This window comes from Meleagris gallopavo, chromosome 17 (assembly GCF_000146605.3).
Source record: "Meleagris gallopavo isolate NT-WF06-2002-E0010 breed Aviagen turkey brand Nicholas breeding stock chromosome 17, Turkey_5.1, whole genome shotgun sequence".
NCBI classification, from domain to species: Eukaryota; Metazoa; Chordata; class Aves; order Galliformes; family Phasianidae; genus Meleagris; species Meleagris gallopavo.
In genome coordinates, this window is record NC_015027.2 from 5245460 (window position 1) to 5259880 (window position 14421).

A 14421-nucleotide genomic window follows, 5' to 3' on the forward strand; every position below is an offset into this window, starting at 1 on the left:
AATGAGTTGATTTGCTTCTGAAATTCATAAGCTCTTGTTTAATTAATGCACACAGTACATCTGCTGCTTTTTAAAGGGAGAACAGGGCACTGTATATTGCTTGGAGCATGATGGATTCAGAGTTCCCCTTGGCTCTCATTTCTTCTGATTGCAGAAAAGACTATCAGGATTCCAGTAAAATGAGAGGAGCTATCCAAATTGCTTAGCAGTGTGACTGTTCTCATTCTCTTCCATTCCCCACAAAAACATGCCATGGGAAGATGAGTGAATATGCAAAAAGCCTTGTACCTGCCCTGCTGCAACACATCTGCCATCAGGATCCTTTCTGTTGTGTGTTTATTCTGATCACACTGCTGCCCTGTCTTCAGCAGTGCTGAACTTATTCTGAATAACTTTGTACTCCTTACATGCAGCAAATTGTGTTGCAGTCTTGACAGCTAAAATAATTGTAGCTTCGCCGAAGGTGGCTTGTTTTTAAATCTGTTTGAGCATCTCACATCCCAGCAGTGTGATCTCAGGGAGGCTTGTTCACATCACAGGAATGGGAACATACTCATTTTAGCTGTCACTGCTGTAACCTCCTGTTCCTCTTGCTTTTGAAATCGCTGTTTTGACTTTGCAATCTCTATGTCTGCCATAAGTAAGCTGGTTATTTCCCTGTGGATGGTAACCAGGAGAACAGCGCAGTGATTGTGCATGTGTGTATCTTCAGAGAATACATGGCAGTGGGGCACGAGGAGGAGGTATAACACCCTTCGGGAGCGACAGCCAGCAGGATGCTGTCCCTGGAGTAATGTGCTGCTTGCCAAAGTTCTAAAGCTACAGATGAACTGCCCTATTTCCATGAGCCCCACAGTGTGGGACGTCACTGCCCACTTGGGCAGCCACATGCTGCCGTCAGACATGGCCTCGATGAGCAATTGCTGTGGCATGCACTGGTGGCCACCTGGGATTCTGTCTTGGGGCTGGGTAGAGACTTACATTTGTATCATCCCTGACTCCAGGCCAGTAAGCCTATTATCCTGGCTGTTATGGTATTCATTTATCCTACATATTTTATAGACCCCATTCTAATGCTTTTTAAAGTGTTTGAAAACGCCCTGCTAAGTCACTGCTGGGAGTCTGTCCGCAGCTCTCCAGTTGCAACTGGTGATAGCCCAGCAAGGCTGCAGTCTGAATCTGCAGAATCTGGAGAGGAAAAGAAATTCAGGTGTATTGCTTTAGGCTGGTGAGAGAAGAATGTCAGAAAACCTTTTCTGAACCAGGTTATTAGTGCTACACATCTGTTATTTCACTGTTTTATCCCAGACCACTTCCTAGCATGGGGGTGGATTCCTGGGCTTGTTGTCTAAGAATTCCTGTTTCCCTTTCCTTAGTGTCCAGCGGATATGTGACGTCAAGTCTTTGTTGTAAACTTCTGTATTGGCCAGCCTGCACTATACACAAGTGTAATTTTTCAAGGAGATTTGACAGCTAAAAGGAGAAAGCTGGACACATTCTGTATCTTTCTTATTAAGTACAGTTGCTTGGGGTTGTTGGGATAAGTCTGAGGGATAATTTGAATGGTAATAACTTGGCATATGTAACCTCAAGGGAAAAACAGTGGTGAGAGAGTCCTGGTTGCACGATAAATGCAATTTACATCATGGCCACTGAGTTAATTACCTCGGATTACCATTTCTAGTGTGTGCTATGCACATGTTTGGAAGCTCTAATGTGAATCTGGTACATGAGTATGTTAGAAGCCCTCTTGCAGATTTTGATCTTTCCTTTTTTCTTTCCCCTCCCATTTTCCTTTTCCTCTCCTCTTTTTAATACTGTAACATTTGTCCAAATACTTCTATGAAGAAGAAATGGGTAAGCACAGTTTTCTGTAACATTTGAGAGTCAGGTGATGGAAGGAACTCAAATGTTGACAGCCAGAAAGCACAGCAGTGATGTGTGTAACAGAGTGAATCACTGTAAATCTGCTTTTTTTCCCCCGTTTGTTACTCTAGTGACTTTCCTTTGCTGGTTATTTTAGCTTGGAAATGGCTGTTCTACAAGCAGCAGCCCAGATTTTGACTCCTCCAAAAACCAACATTTTGAGGTGATTGGAATGTGTTAATGAACCCACTCGAAGCTTGGATTTATACAATCTGAAGTATACCAATTAAATGAGGTCATTGTTTGGGGGGCACATTTTACTGGATAGTAAATGTACAGTACAGAGGCACAGTGGATTGATTGGCACAGTTTCTTCACTGGAGAGACAGAAATTATACTCACTGTCAATCATTTATTTGGCCTTCAATTATGACAAAATAACATGGATGAAATTTTGACGTTGTTTTCTGATCTTCTAGTTTACATTCTAGTGTTCTGAGAAATGACCCAGGATCCAGGCGATCTAGTAGCTCCACTATGCTGGATGGAGGAAATATTGGAAAGTTTGAATTTGAGATCACTGACTTCTTCCTCTTCGGTTCTCCCCTGGGTCTGGTTCTTGCACTGCGAAAAACTGTCATTCCAGCTCTTGACAGTAAGTCCTGATGTAAACTGCTGTGTTACCTGAGTAATCGAATCAAAAAAAACAAATATTTGTAAAGAAAATGTTTATTCTGCCATAAGGAATCAGGTCACCCTATGATCTGGACAATACTGATAATGCTATTCATTTGTCCTTTACTTCCAACTATTAAGAAAACTGGGAAAATTATTGAGTCTGTAAATGTACTGATAAATATTTCAGTTGATTAAAATGGAATAAGAGGAGCTAATAAATCTTCAGTACTTAAAAACAAAACAAAAAAAAAAAAACAAATAGACCCTACAACAAAGTGTCTGCTTTATAGACAAATAACTGCGTGATACTTGAACACTTTTTTCTCCATCTCTTTAGTCTTTCAGCTCAGACCAGCTTGTCAGCAGGTCTATAACCTGTCCACCTGCAGACCCATCTGCTTCACGCCTTGAGCCTCTTCTGGAGAGGAAGTTCTACCTTTTGCCCCCCTTTAATATTCCCCGTTACCAGAGGTTCCCAACTGGGTGATGGCAATTCTGCTGTTCTGGGTAAGTCACTTTGGATCCCTGTTTAGCTGTCTAAACTTCACATGAAGTTATCAAAGCAATTGGGAATGACAAGAAAGAGAATTGGCCCTGTAACATTAACTTTATTCTTGATTTATCAGAAAAGTAGTTTTTTTTTTTTCCAACAAAATCAGTGCCCTGTGGCTCAAATGCCTGTCATTTGTCACACAGAGGCCATCAGCTGCTGAGAGTCAAAATCTGATGAGCTCCCTTTGAAGGTCCATGTTTTACACCCAAGCTGGTGCTTGTTGTTGGGACTGAATGGAACGTGATTAACTTGGCTGAGTTTTAGGACCTTGGTGTTTAGGGAACCAGTGAAGAGTGGAAGGAGCAAAGTCAACAGTAAGATAATGAGATAATTCACTTGGTTGTACCCTTTGTTTTTCATGGAACCAGCCAAAGGACTGGCTCCTGCAGATGGTCAGGCTGCTGGCAACGCCTTGCCTTTTACACCTTGCCCGTGAGACACTTAGTCTACCTAGGACTCCTCTGCCATTAGGGGCCTTTTCACTTGCTCTACCCCAATTGCAGCAGTAACAATGTCTAAAATGGCTGTGTGCATGTTCTTTTGGCTGGCTAGGTTTCATCTGAAACAATTGTGTCCTGACCATGCCCTGGCTCAGCTCCCATTACATCAGTGCTCCTGCAGTTGATCTAATAAAATGAATTCTATTTCCTACCATCTTCACTTTACTTCTGTGCCTAGACTCTCATGGTCTGTTGCCATTTCAATGCACGCTCTCACTGCAAGGAGTTCTCGGGGAATTTAGCTGCCGCACAAAACTAAATTTGGCCTTTCCATTTCACCTGAAGCTTTAGTTCCTTCCAGAGTAAGGGCTTTGGGGCAAGGAGGACAGTTTCACTGTTTTTTTTTCCCTTGTTAGGAGACATTTAGTGAAAGACTCCTTAAAGTCAACAGAGTAGCTAGGAGTTTCTACTGTAAAAGAAATCATGCTGGCAAACTGGAGTCAAATGCAAAAGCCACCATCTAGGAAGACTGGGATTGTGTGTTTTGTTTTTTGTTTGTTTTCATTCCCCTCTAACACTCTGGTAAATTTCCACTTACATTATCTGCTTTGTATCTGTATCTTTAAAGATGGTTTCAATTGCTGAATCTGGAGATCTGATTTGTTTAAACAGGCATAAACTTAAATCTGTAATAAGCAAAGCGAATAAATACTTTCTGCAGACCCCACTCGTCAAATTTAGCAAAGATCTTGCTGCAACACTTCTTAAAAATGGATCCACCCACAACTGCATTTGTACTCAGTCCAGTTACAGCAGCTTGGGGAATCTGTGGCAAGTTGGAAAGCAAATTTGTGGGGGTGTATATTCTTGGTATCAGCTGCAAGTAGCCTTAAAAAAAAAATACATCTTAAACCTGCCTTCTGGTTATCATCCCGTGCTACAGCAGTGATCTCATTGATTTACTGTGCCTCCCTACACCTCTGTTAGGTTGGCTGTGTCTAAGTTTAGAGATAAACTTATACATGACGTAATGGAGAAGAGTGAAATGGCAATTAGCTAAGCTATAGGAAGGGTAGGGCGATTTCAAAACTCTCTCCAGGTTTGAACTGTTATTGTAAGAGATGCTGCTCTGACATGATGAATAAAACTGACCAAAAAAGCAACTTTAAATTCTGACTGTATAGAACAACACCTCTTCATTTGCTTATCATAAAGTAACAGGCTCTTCCTTTCCATTAGAGCCAAAAATGGCCTTGATTTAGGCATTATCTGAAGGGCCGTTCTGACCATGGTTTGCAAAGCCATTAATAACACAGAAGTGCTCATTGTAGGATGCTCCAGAAAAGTTAATTGTTGCTATAATTAAGGTATATGATTTGATGATCATGTGGAATTCAAAAACTCAATTATTACAATTAGTTATGCACAAAATGTTCCATAATGTCACTGTGTGCATTGCCGTGCGCAGATAGCTGGCTTTGTTTTTTACCCCATCCAGGACTCTTAGACTTTTTTCCATTATTTTTTCCTTGTGCCATCTGTACTAGATGTTGGGTGCCCATTTCACTGCAACCTACTCGCAGAGTGGAATCAAATTCACATCTCTGCTTACTCCTGTGCTCACTGTGTAGGCTGTAAGTCTGATTCAAGTAAATCTTCACATGGAGCATGTATTATTTTTTCTCATTTTTCTCTGGGTCTCCTGGCTATTTGTGGATTTAGCTCATTTGGAGAAGCTGCTGAAGAGGCTCCCTTTTCTTTTGGTGTTGAAATACCATCGTTTTGCTCTCATCTGCTACCAGCCAATCTCTCTGATGTGGGTCTGTTTGGAAACCCACCCATGTTTCGTTTCTTTTGCTCTCTTTGAAGGTTGTCCTTTCATTGAAGACCGTTTCCTCATAGTTGAAGTGCTCAGTTGTAATTGTTTGTACGTTAACACTTTGTGGCCACATGTCTGTTGTTCTTTGTCCTTCTGTATTTTTTTTTTTCCCCATCTGCTTCTAGTTGAGACAATCCAGAACAATCCCATCCTCCTCATGGAAAGTAGCCCTCTGGGTGCTGCCCAGCACCAGGACAGCTTCATGGAAACAAGTATCCCCGTTCCCGTACTGAATTGGCAAGATGTTTCCAATAAAAGTGCCGGTTTTGCTGAGTGTGTGTAATCTACACTTTCGTATTGTCTGTGGTGTTGGGTTCTCGGGGTGCTTTTTGGAGATCGTTCTGTTACCTCCTGGAGCTGAAGTCTTCATGCTGTGTCTCAGACTGTGCCACGTGAAATTACTGCTTGGGGTCTGGGAGACCCAGCAGGAAAAGAATGAGTCAGAACCACAGTGCTGAGTTTGGAAGGGAAGACTGGTGCCACATACTTCATTTCTTCCTCCTGTAGTGGCAGCAGTGCTGCTGGAAGAGGCTTTGGCACAGCAGCACAGAGTCTCTGGGTGTCTTGCTCATGTGCAGATCCCACAGGACTGGCCTGGTTGTCTGCAGAGTGCAGCTCCCCAGCACTCAGCCACTCTGTGCTGTGGCCAGCAGTCTAATTAATGCGATGTCAGACCGGATTTTGTCCTTCGGAGTGTTCCGTGTTTGGACAGTCCTTGTGGCTCTGCTGAGTACACTGAATGAGGCTTTCAGACCCCAAGGTGGCTGTGTGTTGGCTTTTTACAGTTAATTTCTTGCCTTCTGCCTTAAAAGCAAAGTTCAATGCATTTGTTTTGCTTTGTTCTACTATGGTAAATGCTGCATGGCCTCATTTATTCTGGTGGCGGCTGGTGCTACAACTGCGATCATAATGAGACTTTTAGTTTTTTCTTTCCCATGTGTCACACGCCCATTCTCACCTTTTTTTTTTTTTCCTATTCCCAATTGAGAACCCAGTTCTGCTGTCATTTTATTTGTTTCTTTTTAACAAGCTGACCATCGCTGTCCATGAGCGGTGCAATATGTTACGTGGTCATACAGGATGGCAACGTTGCAGACTCTTCCAGATAGGCTCTCCTGTGTCTTCTGAAGGTGCAGGTGATTGATAGGTGTGCAGTTGCTGTGTTAGCTATGATGTTCCGTAACAAAGCAGAGGGAAGGGATCTGGTACTATTAATTAATCCCTTTGGAGGTCACTGATGAAGTGCCATTTAGCTGTCATCTGATACATCCTGCTGTCAGGACAGTACTTTCAGAAGATTCTCTGCTCTTTACTCTGTGTTTCAAGAGCACGATGTGGCCGAGCAGTGCTAGCTTTGACTGCAACAAGTACAGCCTCTGGTCTGCAGGAGCTCCACAACCATGAAAACATAAGGACAGCAGCACTCTGTGTGGCTCTTGATCTCAGGGTAGCAATTGCAGAGTGCCCAGTGCTGGCCAGTGACTGATGCAGGCAAGGCCTGGCTCTGCTGAGCAGCTGGCTGGCTTTTGTGTTTTATTGAACCTTATGTATTTTTGAGTGCTTTCGGCACTCCCCGCTTCTGTGGCACAGCAAATAGCATATACTGAAATCTGCCACTCTGGTACCCCCAGGACTCAACTCGGTGCCAGCAGTACATTAGGAGGATGGCCTGGTGCCGTTCGCTGAGTGCAAAACAATCACTGAGGACATTGACAAATGAGTCCATAAACGAAAAAGTACAGCATAGAAATGAGTGTTAAAAGATCTATAGCTAGGGAAAAAAAAAGTAATTTTGTTTCTTATAGCACCTCTTCTGGAAGTGCAGTAAAATCTTAATTCATCCTGCTCACGTCATTCTCAAAGAGAGCCCCTGTGGTTTCTCAAAGGCAAGAACAGTGTTGCCCCAGGGAATTGGTAGAAAGAATATGCAGAGTTTAGGAAATAAGTTGTTAGGTTTCTGTTGTTTGTTTGTTTGTTTGTTTTCCTGTGAGTCGTGTCCCAGTGTTTCATCTGGAAGTCGCTGTTGCTGCAGCTTTGGGCTGAGGGAGCCTGGCTAGAGGGGCAGCTCTCTGCCCCTGCTTCCTGCCCTGCTGTTTCCTGGCCCTCCTTTTCCTTATAAACTGACATCTTTCAAAGACAGTGGGAACGTAGCATGGGGAAGGGGAGAAATGTGAAAGCAACCCAGGTGGGCTGGGCACGGAAGTGCTGCAGTTGAACTGCACACCATCCCCTAGAGCCAAGCAGGCTTCTGACACCAGTGCAGGCAGTGCTGAATTGAGCAGTTCAGTGACACTAAAACAGACTGGATTTTTGTACAAGTGAAAATCACTGCTGTGGTGACACTGTGGTGGTTTGGAGGGGCTGTGGAAGTTTTTTTGTTTTTTTTTTTTTGTGAAGATACACTAACAGAGCCAGTGCCATGATCAGGCCAGGCAGCCCCATGTTTGGCCCAGCCTTTCTTCCTGAGTAGCATTGTTGTAGTGCTCTTTAGTGTGTCTTCCAGCTGCTTCCTAATTCAGGCCACAGATGTTTATTTCTAAGGGAGAGGAAAGCAGTTCAGGCTTCACTGGTCGATGCTGGCTAAAACCAGAGCCTGGCACTTTTCCTAGTACAGACAAAGCCAAGCTTCTCATCACGTCTGACTGAGTTCAGGGAAGTTGATGGTCATCATCTGTGTTACAGCTGTGCTGGGGCACCCATGTGATGTGATGGAAGAGGATAATTGCAGAAGAATCTCACAGTGTGTACAGGCCAGGGGTAACCTGGAGAGCTGAGAGGGTTGTCCCAGCTCATGCAGCCAGTAGATACCAGCAATGGGACCTGGACCCTTTACCCTATGTGGGTGAATGCAGCCAGCCCGTGGCTTGGCTTGTGTTCTCCAAGTATAGCCTGTCCTTGAGCTGTCTGCTCGTGCTGGTGCTTTCTGCAGTAAGAAAGCCACCCTAGCACATGGGCTCAGAGGTGCTGGTTATGGCCTTGGCAGCCAGCAGCTCAAGGCAAGGTGAAAAGAGGAGGAAAGTGCTGAGAAAGTGATGCTGGTAATGGCCTTTCAGGCACAACGTGGGCAGTGTGCAAAGCTCATCATCAGGGCAGGCTCCCACTGTGGCTCAGATCATCCAGTACACGAAGCTTTTACACAGAGCAGCTTGTGGCCTGATTTTCCCTGCAGAGTACAGAACTCTCTTACCAACACGTGGGTACAGGTTTCTGCTTCGAACGTTCTCTTTCCCTCTGCTGCAGCAGGATTTGTGTGGGCACAGATGCTGGGAACTGAGAGATTGGAGGAAGCAGATCAGTAGCCCCAAGCAAAAAGATCTGTGTTAAAATAAACCAGAAACGCCCTATGTCAACCACATGCTGGGATCAAATCCAGGGATATCTAAAGTGGCTGAAAGAGGTGGAGGGTGTTGGTGTGGGGGAGAAATGTGCTTACGTTCCCTGTGGCATTGCTGCCCAGGAGGACACCAACCTTTGCCCTGTCTTAAAAAAAGTTCAGATGCTGCTACTCAAGTACAGCAGAGATTGGGCAACATTAAAAGAGTAGTGAGTAGCTTCGCTTGTGCATGTTACTGTCACACCTGTGCTGCCTGCTACGGAGTACACTTGGTACTGGCACAATAAATCTTCTGCACTGCAGAATCAAGGGATATCCCAGAGGCATAGAATTTGGCCTCACTGCATCCGCAGAAGGGTGGGTGCTGGTACCACTGGTAGAGGGGGAAAACTGAAATGCAGAGATTTTATCTTGACTTCCAGCATCTCTTGGTTTTGCCATTTGAGATCAGTCTCCCTCTGATACATGTATACAGTCCACAGACTTGAAATCCTCTGCTCTGTATTGATGTACTAGAGGGTTAAGGCACACTTGGTAAACCTCAGGTTGGGATTTAAAACGCAGGCTTGCAGCTGTACGAAAGAAGCTCTGTTTTCACAGAGTCTGAGTGCTCCCCGATTCACCAGCACCGCCTGAAGATGTAAGTGCTCAGCACTCCTTTCTCTCAATAGCCCTTGCTTCAATTTAATGAGTGTTGGCTGTATCAATCAGCAATAAAACACAAGTTCAAATTTAATCCCTGCCAGGCATGAAATGTTTTCTTGGTACTTTTTGTATTAACACTTCTGTCTTGGAGATATTTTAGTCTAAATGTTGCAAGAAACAAATATCCCTTTTTAAATGTTGTTTTTAATTGTTCTCCCTCCCCTGATTATTTTGTCTCTGTGGATATATATAAGTTGTATATATTCACACCTGTGTGTATGACACATGCTTCTGTTATAGCTGCTTAAGTAAGTCTGCCTGGATTATTTTGTTTGGCACTTTGGATTTGGTTGGGTTTTTTGAGCTAATTATTTTGCTTTCCTCAATCAAAGGCCACTCTCCAGCCGCATGCCTCTTTGCTTGCTGCGGTGTTTGCTTTCTTTCCAAACTAGAGCTCCGATGAAATGTTTTTCATTCAGATCAGCTTTGAAAGGTTTTTGCATCTATGGGCCTTGTTTTCCTCCTCTTCCTCCTCTCGAGTTCATCTTGCCCAGTCTCTGTCTGTTGGTCTAATATTTTGATTTCCCTGTTTCAACTTTGTAGCAGATGTTGTTCAGTCTCATGGTGCCGTCTTCATGGAAAGCGCGTCCCTGTCCACCCCCATTTCAGCCCCTCAGTTCAGGGGCTTCCGGAGAGCCAGTGAGATCAGCATTGCCAGCCAGGTCTCAGGAATGGCAGACAGTTACACTGCTTCCAACATAGCCAACAGTAAGTGTTTCACCCCCTCCAACACCACTGCTGTCTCAGCACCACACCCTGAGCTGGCCTGCTTCAGGTCAGAGCCACGCAGCTTCTGTCTGTCCGTCTGTCTGTCTGGGGTATGCTTTCCATTAATAACAAAAACTTGTTCACCTGGTTTTGTCATAGCAGTGCGTGTTACCGTCTGCCCTGGAGGAACCAGATGGTAATACAGGAGTCAGTGCTGCCTTACGCATGTTGGACTGTGCTGCTGATCGTGGTGTAAATGGTTCAAAATAATAAGAATTGATAACTCTGAGCATTGTTTGGCTGCTGTGTGTGGTGAGGGTTGATCCAAAGGGATGGTTGTGCACTGCTGTTGCTGAGTCTGGCAGAACAAGTCAGGATCAGCGCAATAAAGGCAGTGAGGCACTGCACAGGGTGCCCAGAGGGGTGGTGGTTCCCCGTCCCTGCAGACACCCACGGTCAGGGGATGGGGCTGTGAGCACTGATGGAGCTGTGGGTGTCCCTGTGCACTGCAGGCAGTGAGAACAGGTGGCCTTTGGGGGTCCCTTCCAACTCAAACAGTTCTATGATTCTAGATCTATAATGCAGGGTGGTGTGCAGCTTGATGCTGATCAGTAAATGTGATCCACAGAAGCAGGGGACAAATCAGCCTTTCTATAATGCTGGAAGGGGGAAAGGGATCAGGTTGTTTATTACTTGGCACTGAAAACTGAGCTTTTTTGTAGCCTAGAGGGCAGCTCCAAGAGTCAGTGAGTTCTGACCTGTGTCCCAGAGCAAAGGGAGAAGAAAATAATAGTTTTGATTTTCAATAAAAACTTGTATAACTTTCTAGCAAATACCATAAGGAACAGCAGCCTTTGCTAACAGTTCAGCCTGTTCTTATTTCAGCTGGAGTGTGAATTTAACAGCACAAGTCCTAAGGGACTGCTGAAAACCAAACAACCTTAAAAACCAAAAAGACTTCAGCCTGTACTTTTGCCCCAGAAAGTGGTGAAAACTTAAGAGATGCTCCATTCCCAACACACTGTATTACAGGGCTTTGAATGACTCACTTCATAATTAATTACCGAGCTTAATAACGCTCCCCAAGGGAAATGTGAGCTGCTGAAAGGCTGCGGGCGCCGGGCAGAGGTTTCTGCCCTGTTTGAGATGACCTCTGCAGGAAGAAAACACTTGCCTTTGCACGAAGGAGGTTTTGTTCCTCAGCAAGAGCTTTTGGAGGATGGAGCTGGTGTTGCCTGCAGCATGTGTGCTGTATTAAGTGTGATTCCTGTTTTGATTTTTGTTTGTTTTTGTATTTATTTTACTTTTTAGAAACCAAACACCACCTTAACCATTGTAGAGGGTTTAGCCTTCTGTCCCTACTCGCACTCCCTCACAAATCCCCCACCCAAACCTCATCCAAGAGACACAGGCAGCATAAACACGAAGTCCCTTCAAAGGGAAGGAAACCCAAAGGGCCATCGAGTCAGGATGCAGACTATGCTCTTCGGATACCTGACATGGACATCAGAAAAGGTATTCTGGAGAGACCTGCTCCAACCAACCTCCTCTCTCACTCAGTGGCCACACTTCGCAAGAAATCTTTCTGCTTTCACTGAGGCACTTGCAATTTCTGGTTGCATTTTAACAAGTACTTCTGTCACTCTGTTCCAAAGGACAGTCATATCACTGCTAACACCTGACAGGAGCTTTTCTAGGCAAAACTTTGGGGCAACGCTTCTGCCTCCACTGCCCTCATACTGTCTTTTGAGCATGGAAGAATAAATCCTCTCTGCTTTGTGCAAAGACTCTGAAGTTACCCAAGCTGGGGACTTGCACATGAAGTGAAAGGCTGGGATATGACCAGGAACTGCCAGCTGGGAAGGCAGGGAGCCAGAAGTGGCTGCAAGGAGGTGCACATGTGATCTGGAAAAGCCGTGTTGATCCAGCAATGCCCTCCTCCTCTTCCAGGAGGAACCTCTTCAGAAACTCAGGGACTATTAGGATGGACCCCCATGATTGTCCCCAGTGGGCATTTGGCACACCAGAGCTGGGCATAGGGATGTGCTGATGCTGTCAGTCTCTATGCTTTGCTGTGATATAGCAAGTCTCTGGAAGTGGCTTCTTAAATAAGTTCATCATCTGGGTTCATCACCAACTAGCTTTCCTTTAACAAGAGGGTTTTGTTGGATTGTACCTTATATCTGGCAGCCTTCCTGGAAGTCCATAAAAACTGGTCACAGAGAAAACCAGGTTTGAGGAAAAAGGCTATCAAAGCCCCAGCTTGCAATCTGCATGCAAACACAGCTCTTCCTCTTGCTGTCTTGACCAGGTTCATCTTCTCTTTCCATGGCTGTTCTTCCAGGCTGGAATGTGCAGGAGTCAAGGACTCCACTGCCATAAGGGTGGAGGCTTTGGGCTGAAATGTGCTTGTTATGAGCTGGAAAGGATGTGCACGTGGGCAGAGTTCAGAGCAGTGCTGAAGTGTGATGGTGTCCCACCTGAGTATGGCAGCTGCCACTCACTTATGCCTGAGCTGTTGACTCTGGGGGAAGAAACTTTTTTCTATGTTTTCTTTAACCTTGCTCACCCAAACAGTGCATTTTTAAGTCCCCTGTGCAGGGGAGTACCAGAACCTCTGGATGCTTTCTTCATAGCCTGCGCTCCTGAAGGGAGGGTAGACATCTGCTACCTGCAGTTTGGTAGTCTGGGAGGGCAACAAGGACTTGCTGGGGGATTGCCTGTCCTTGCAGCACATGCCAAAGTACCCTGCCTCGTGGTGGACTCCATATCTCACATGGACTTCCAGTATTCTGATCCTGTGCAGTGTGGCCAAGATCTAGATGCTGAAGTCTTTCATTCCTTGGTGAAGGAGTTTGAAGCAGGATTGGAGATGATCTGGGCATATGCTGCAGTGGGCAAAATACACACACGTCCTTCCTCTCCTATCTCCAGAGGAGAGTTTTGTCTTCTAGTTTGGCACAGGGATTCCCAGGCTGCGTGTGAGCCTTGGGTCCCTCTCCTGGAGTCTGAACTAGTGGCCAGTTAATAGCTACCCTCTGGTGCCTTCCTATCTCCTTAAAATAAGGAGAGCTCAAGTGCTGCTGCCCCCACGTGTTCCTCCCTTGGTCTGGGCAGGCACTGAGCCCTGGGTTGGTTGGTGTCTCTTAACAGTGTGACCAGCAAGGGAGCAACCTCCCCGTACCTGGTGCCAGGATCCAGAGCCCTGGGACAGAGACCGTGCGTGTGGCCAAACCTGCTCTGTCTAAACAGGTCTTTTGCTTCCAGTTGCTGCCAAGTGGTGGGGAACCAAAAGGATCGACTACGCTCTCTACTGTCCCGACGCTCTGACAGCTTTCCCTACGGTCGCCTTGCCGCATCTCTTCCACGCCAGCTACTGGGAGTCCACAGACGTCGTCTCCTTCCTGCTGAGACAGGTCTTCCCACCCCTGCTGTCCCCTGGGTCCTCTTTCTGCTGTGGGAAGAAGGGAAAAAAGGGGAGGGGATTTCTTTGTTTTTCCATTGTGATTCCCGTAACTCTTGGCTGCTGCAGGTCCATCTTCTCCCCTTTCTTTTTGTTTCTAACCTGTACTGCTAGCAGAGCCATGCAAAACTATTGGACGTATGCTGTTTGATGAGTTCAGTTTGGGCCCAGGTTTTGTTATCAGAGCAGATTTTAGACAGTCTGACCAAGGAGCCTTGAGGTGAGCCTGGGGTTGTTTCCCATGAGATCCCAGCGGCAGAAGATGGTGGTTCTTCTTTCTTGCAAGTGAACTGTTCTGTGTGTGTGACTTTGGGTCTCTAGTCTGAAACTTAAAAGAAATTTCTTGGTGTGTAAATATAAAAAATATAGTAAAACCGAAGAAGTTTTGTATTAATTTAACATGAGTTGGTAGATAGGGTGGGTTCTCAGTTTTGGCTTTCTAAGTTACCATGGGGGATTTCGTTTTCATTTCTCTAATACAAAGCAGTTTTCCTAGGGTTAGGTAAATGGGAGCTTCTGGAGCCTGACACCTCAGGCTCTGTCAACCTAACTTTGGCCTGAGAGTTCAATTTACTGTTTAAATTATGTTCTTTCCTAAGACAGAGATTTTTTTCTTCAGCTCCTGGGAGATGAGGGGGAGCTTTATTCTTTGCAAAGTATGAACCTCCTTAAGGAAAGGTACTTAAGAGCATAGAAATAGTGAAAAGAAAACTAAAACCAGGAGTGTTGCCCACTACGGTGCTTGGGCTTGCTTTGTGTTAGCTCAGCTGTTAAGCTGTCCCCGCTCTCTCTCAG

The 14421-nt window shown here is 45.3% G+C and overlaps 1 protein-coding gene across 1 annotated transcript in view; it reads left to right on the forward strand.

Moving 5' to 3' along the window:
• Nucleotides 1-14421, forward strand: part of PITPNM2 (phosphatidylinositol transfer protein membrane associated 2) — a 114732-nt gene that overhangs the window by 90821 nt on the left and 9490 nt on the right. Inside the window, 7 exon segments of the mRNA XM_019621017.2 lie at nt 2346-2521; nt 2882-2921; nt 2923-3022; nt 3024-3051; nt 5542-5691; nt 9999-10163; nt 13431-13579. Of these exon segments, the coding sequence (XP_019476562.1) occupies nt 2346-2521; nt 2882-2921; nt 2923-3022; nt 3024-3051; nt 5542-5691; nt 9999-10163; nt 13431-13579 (808 nt within the window).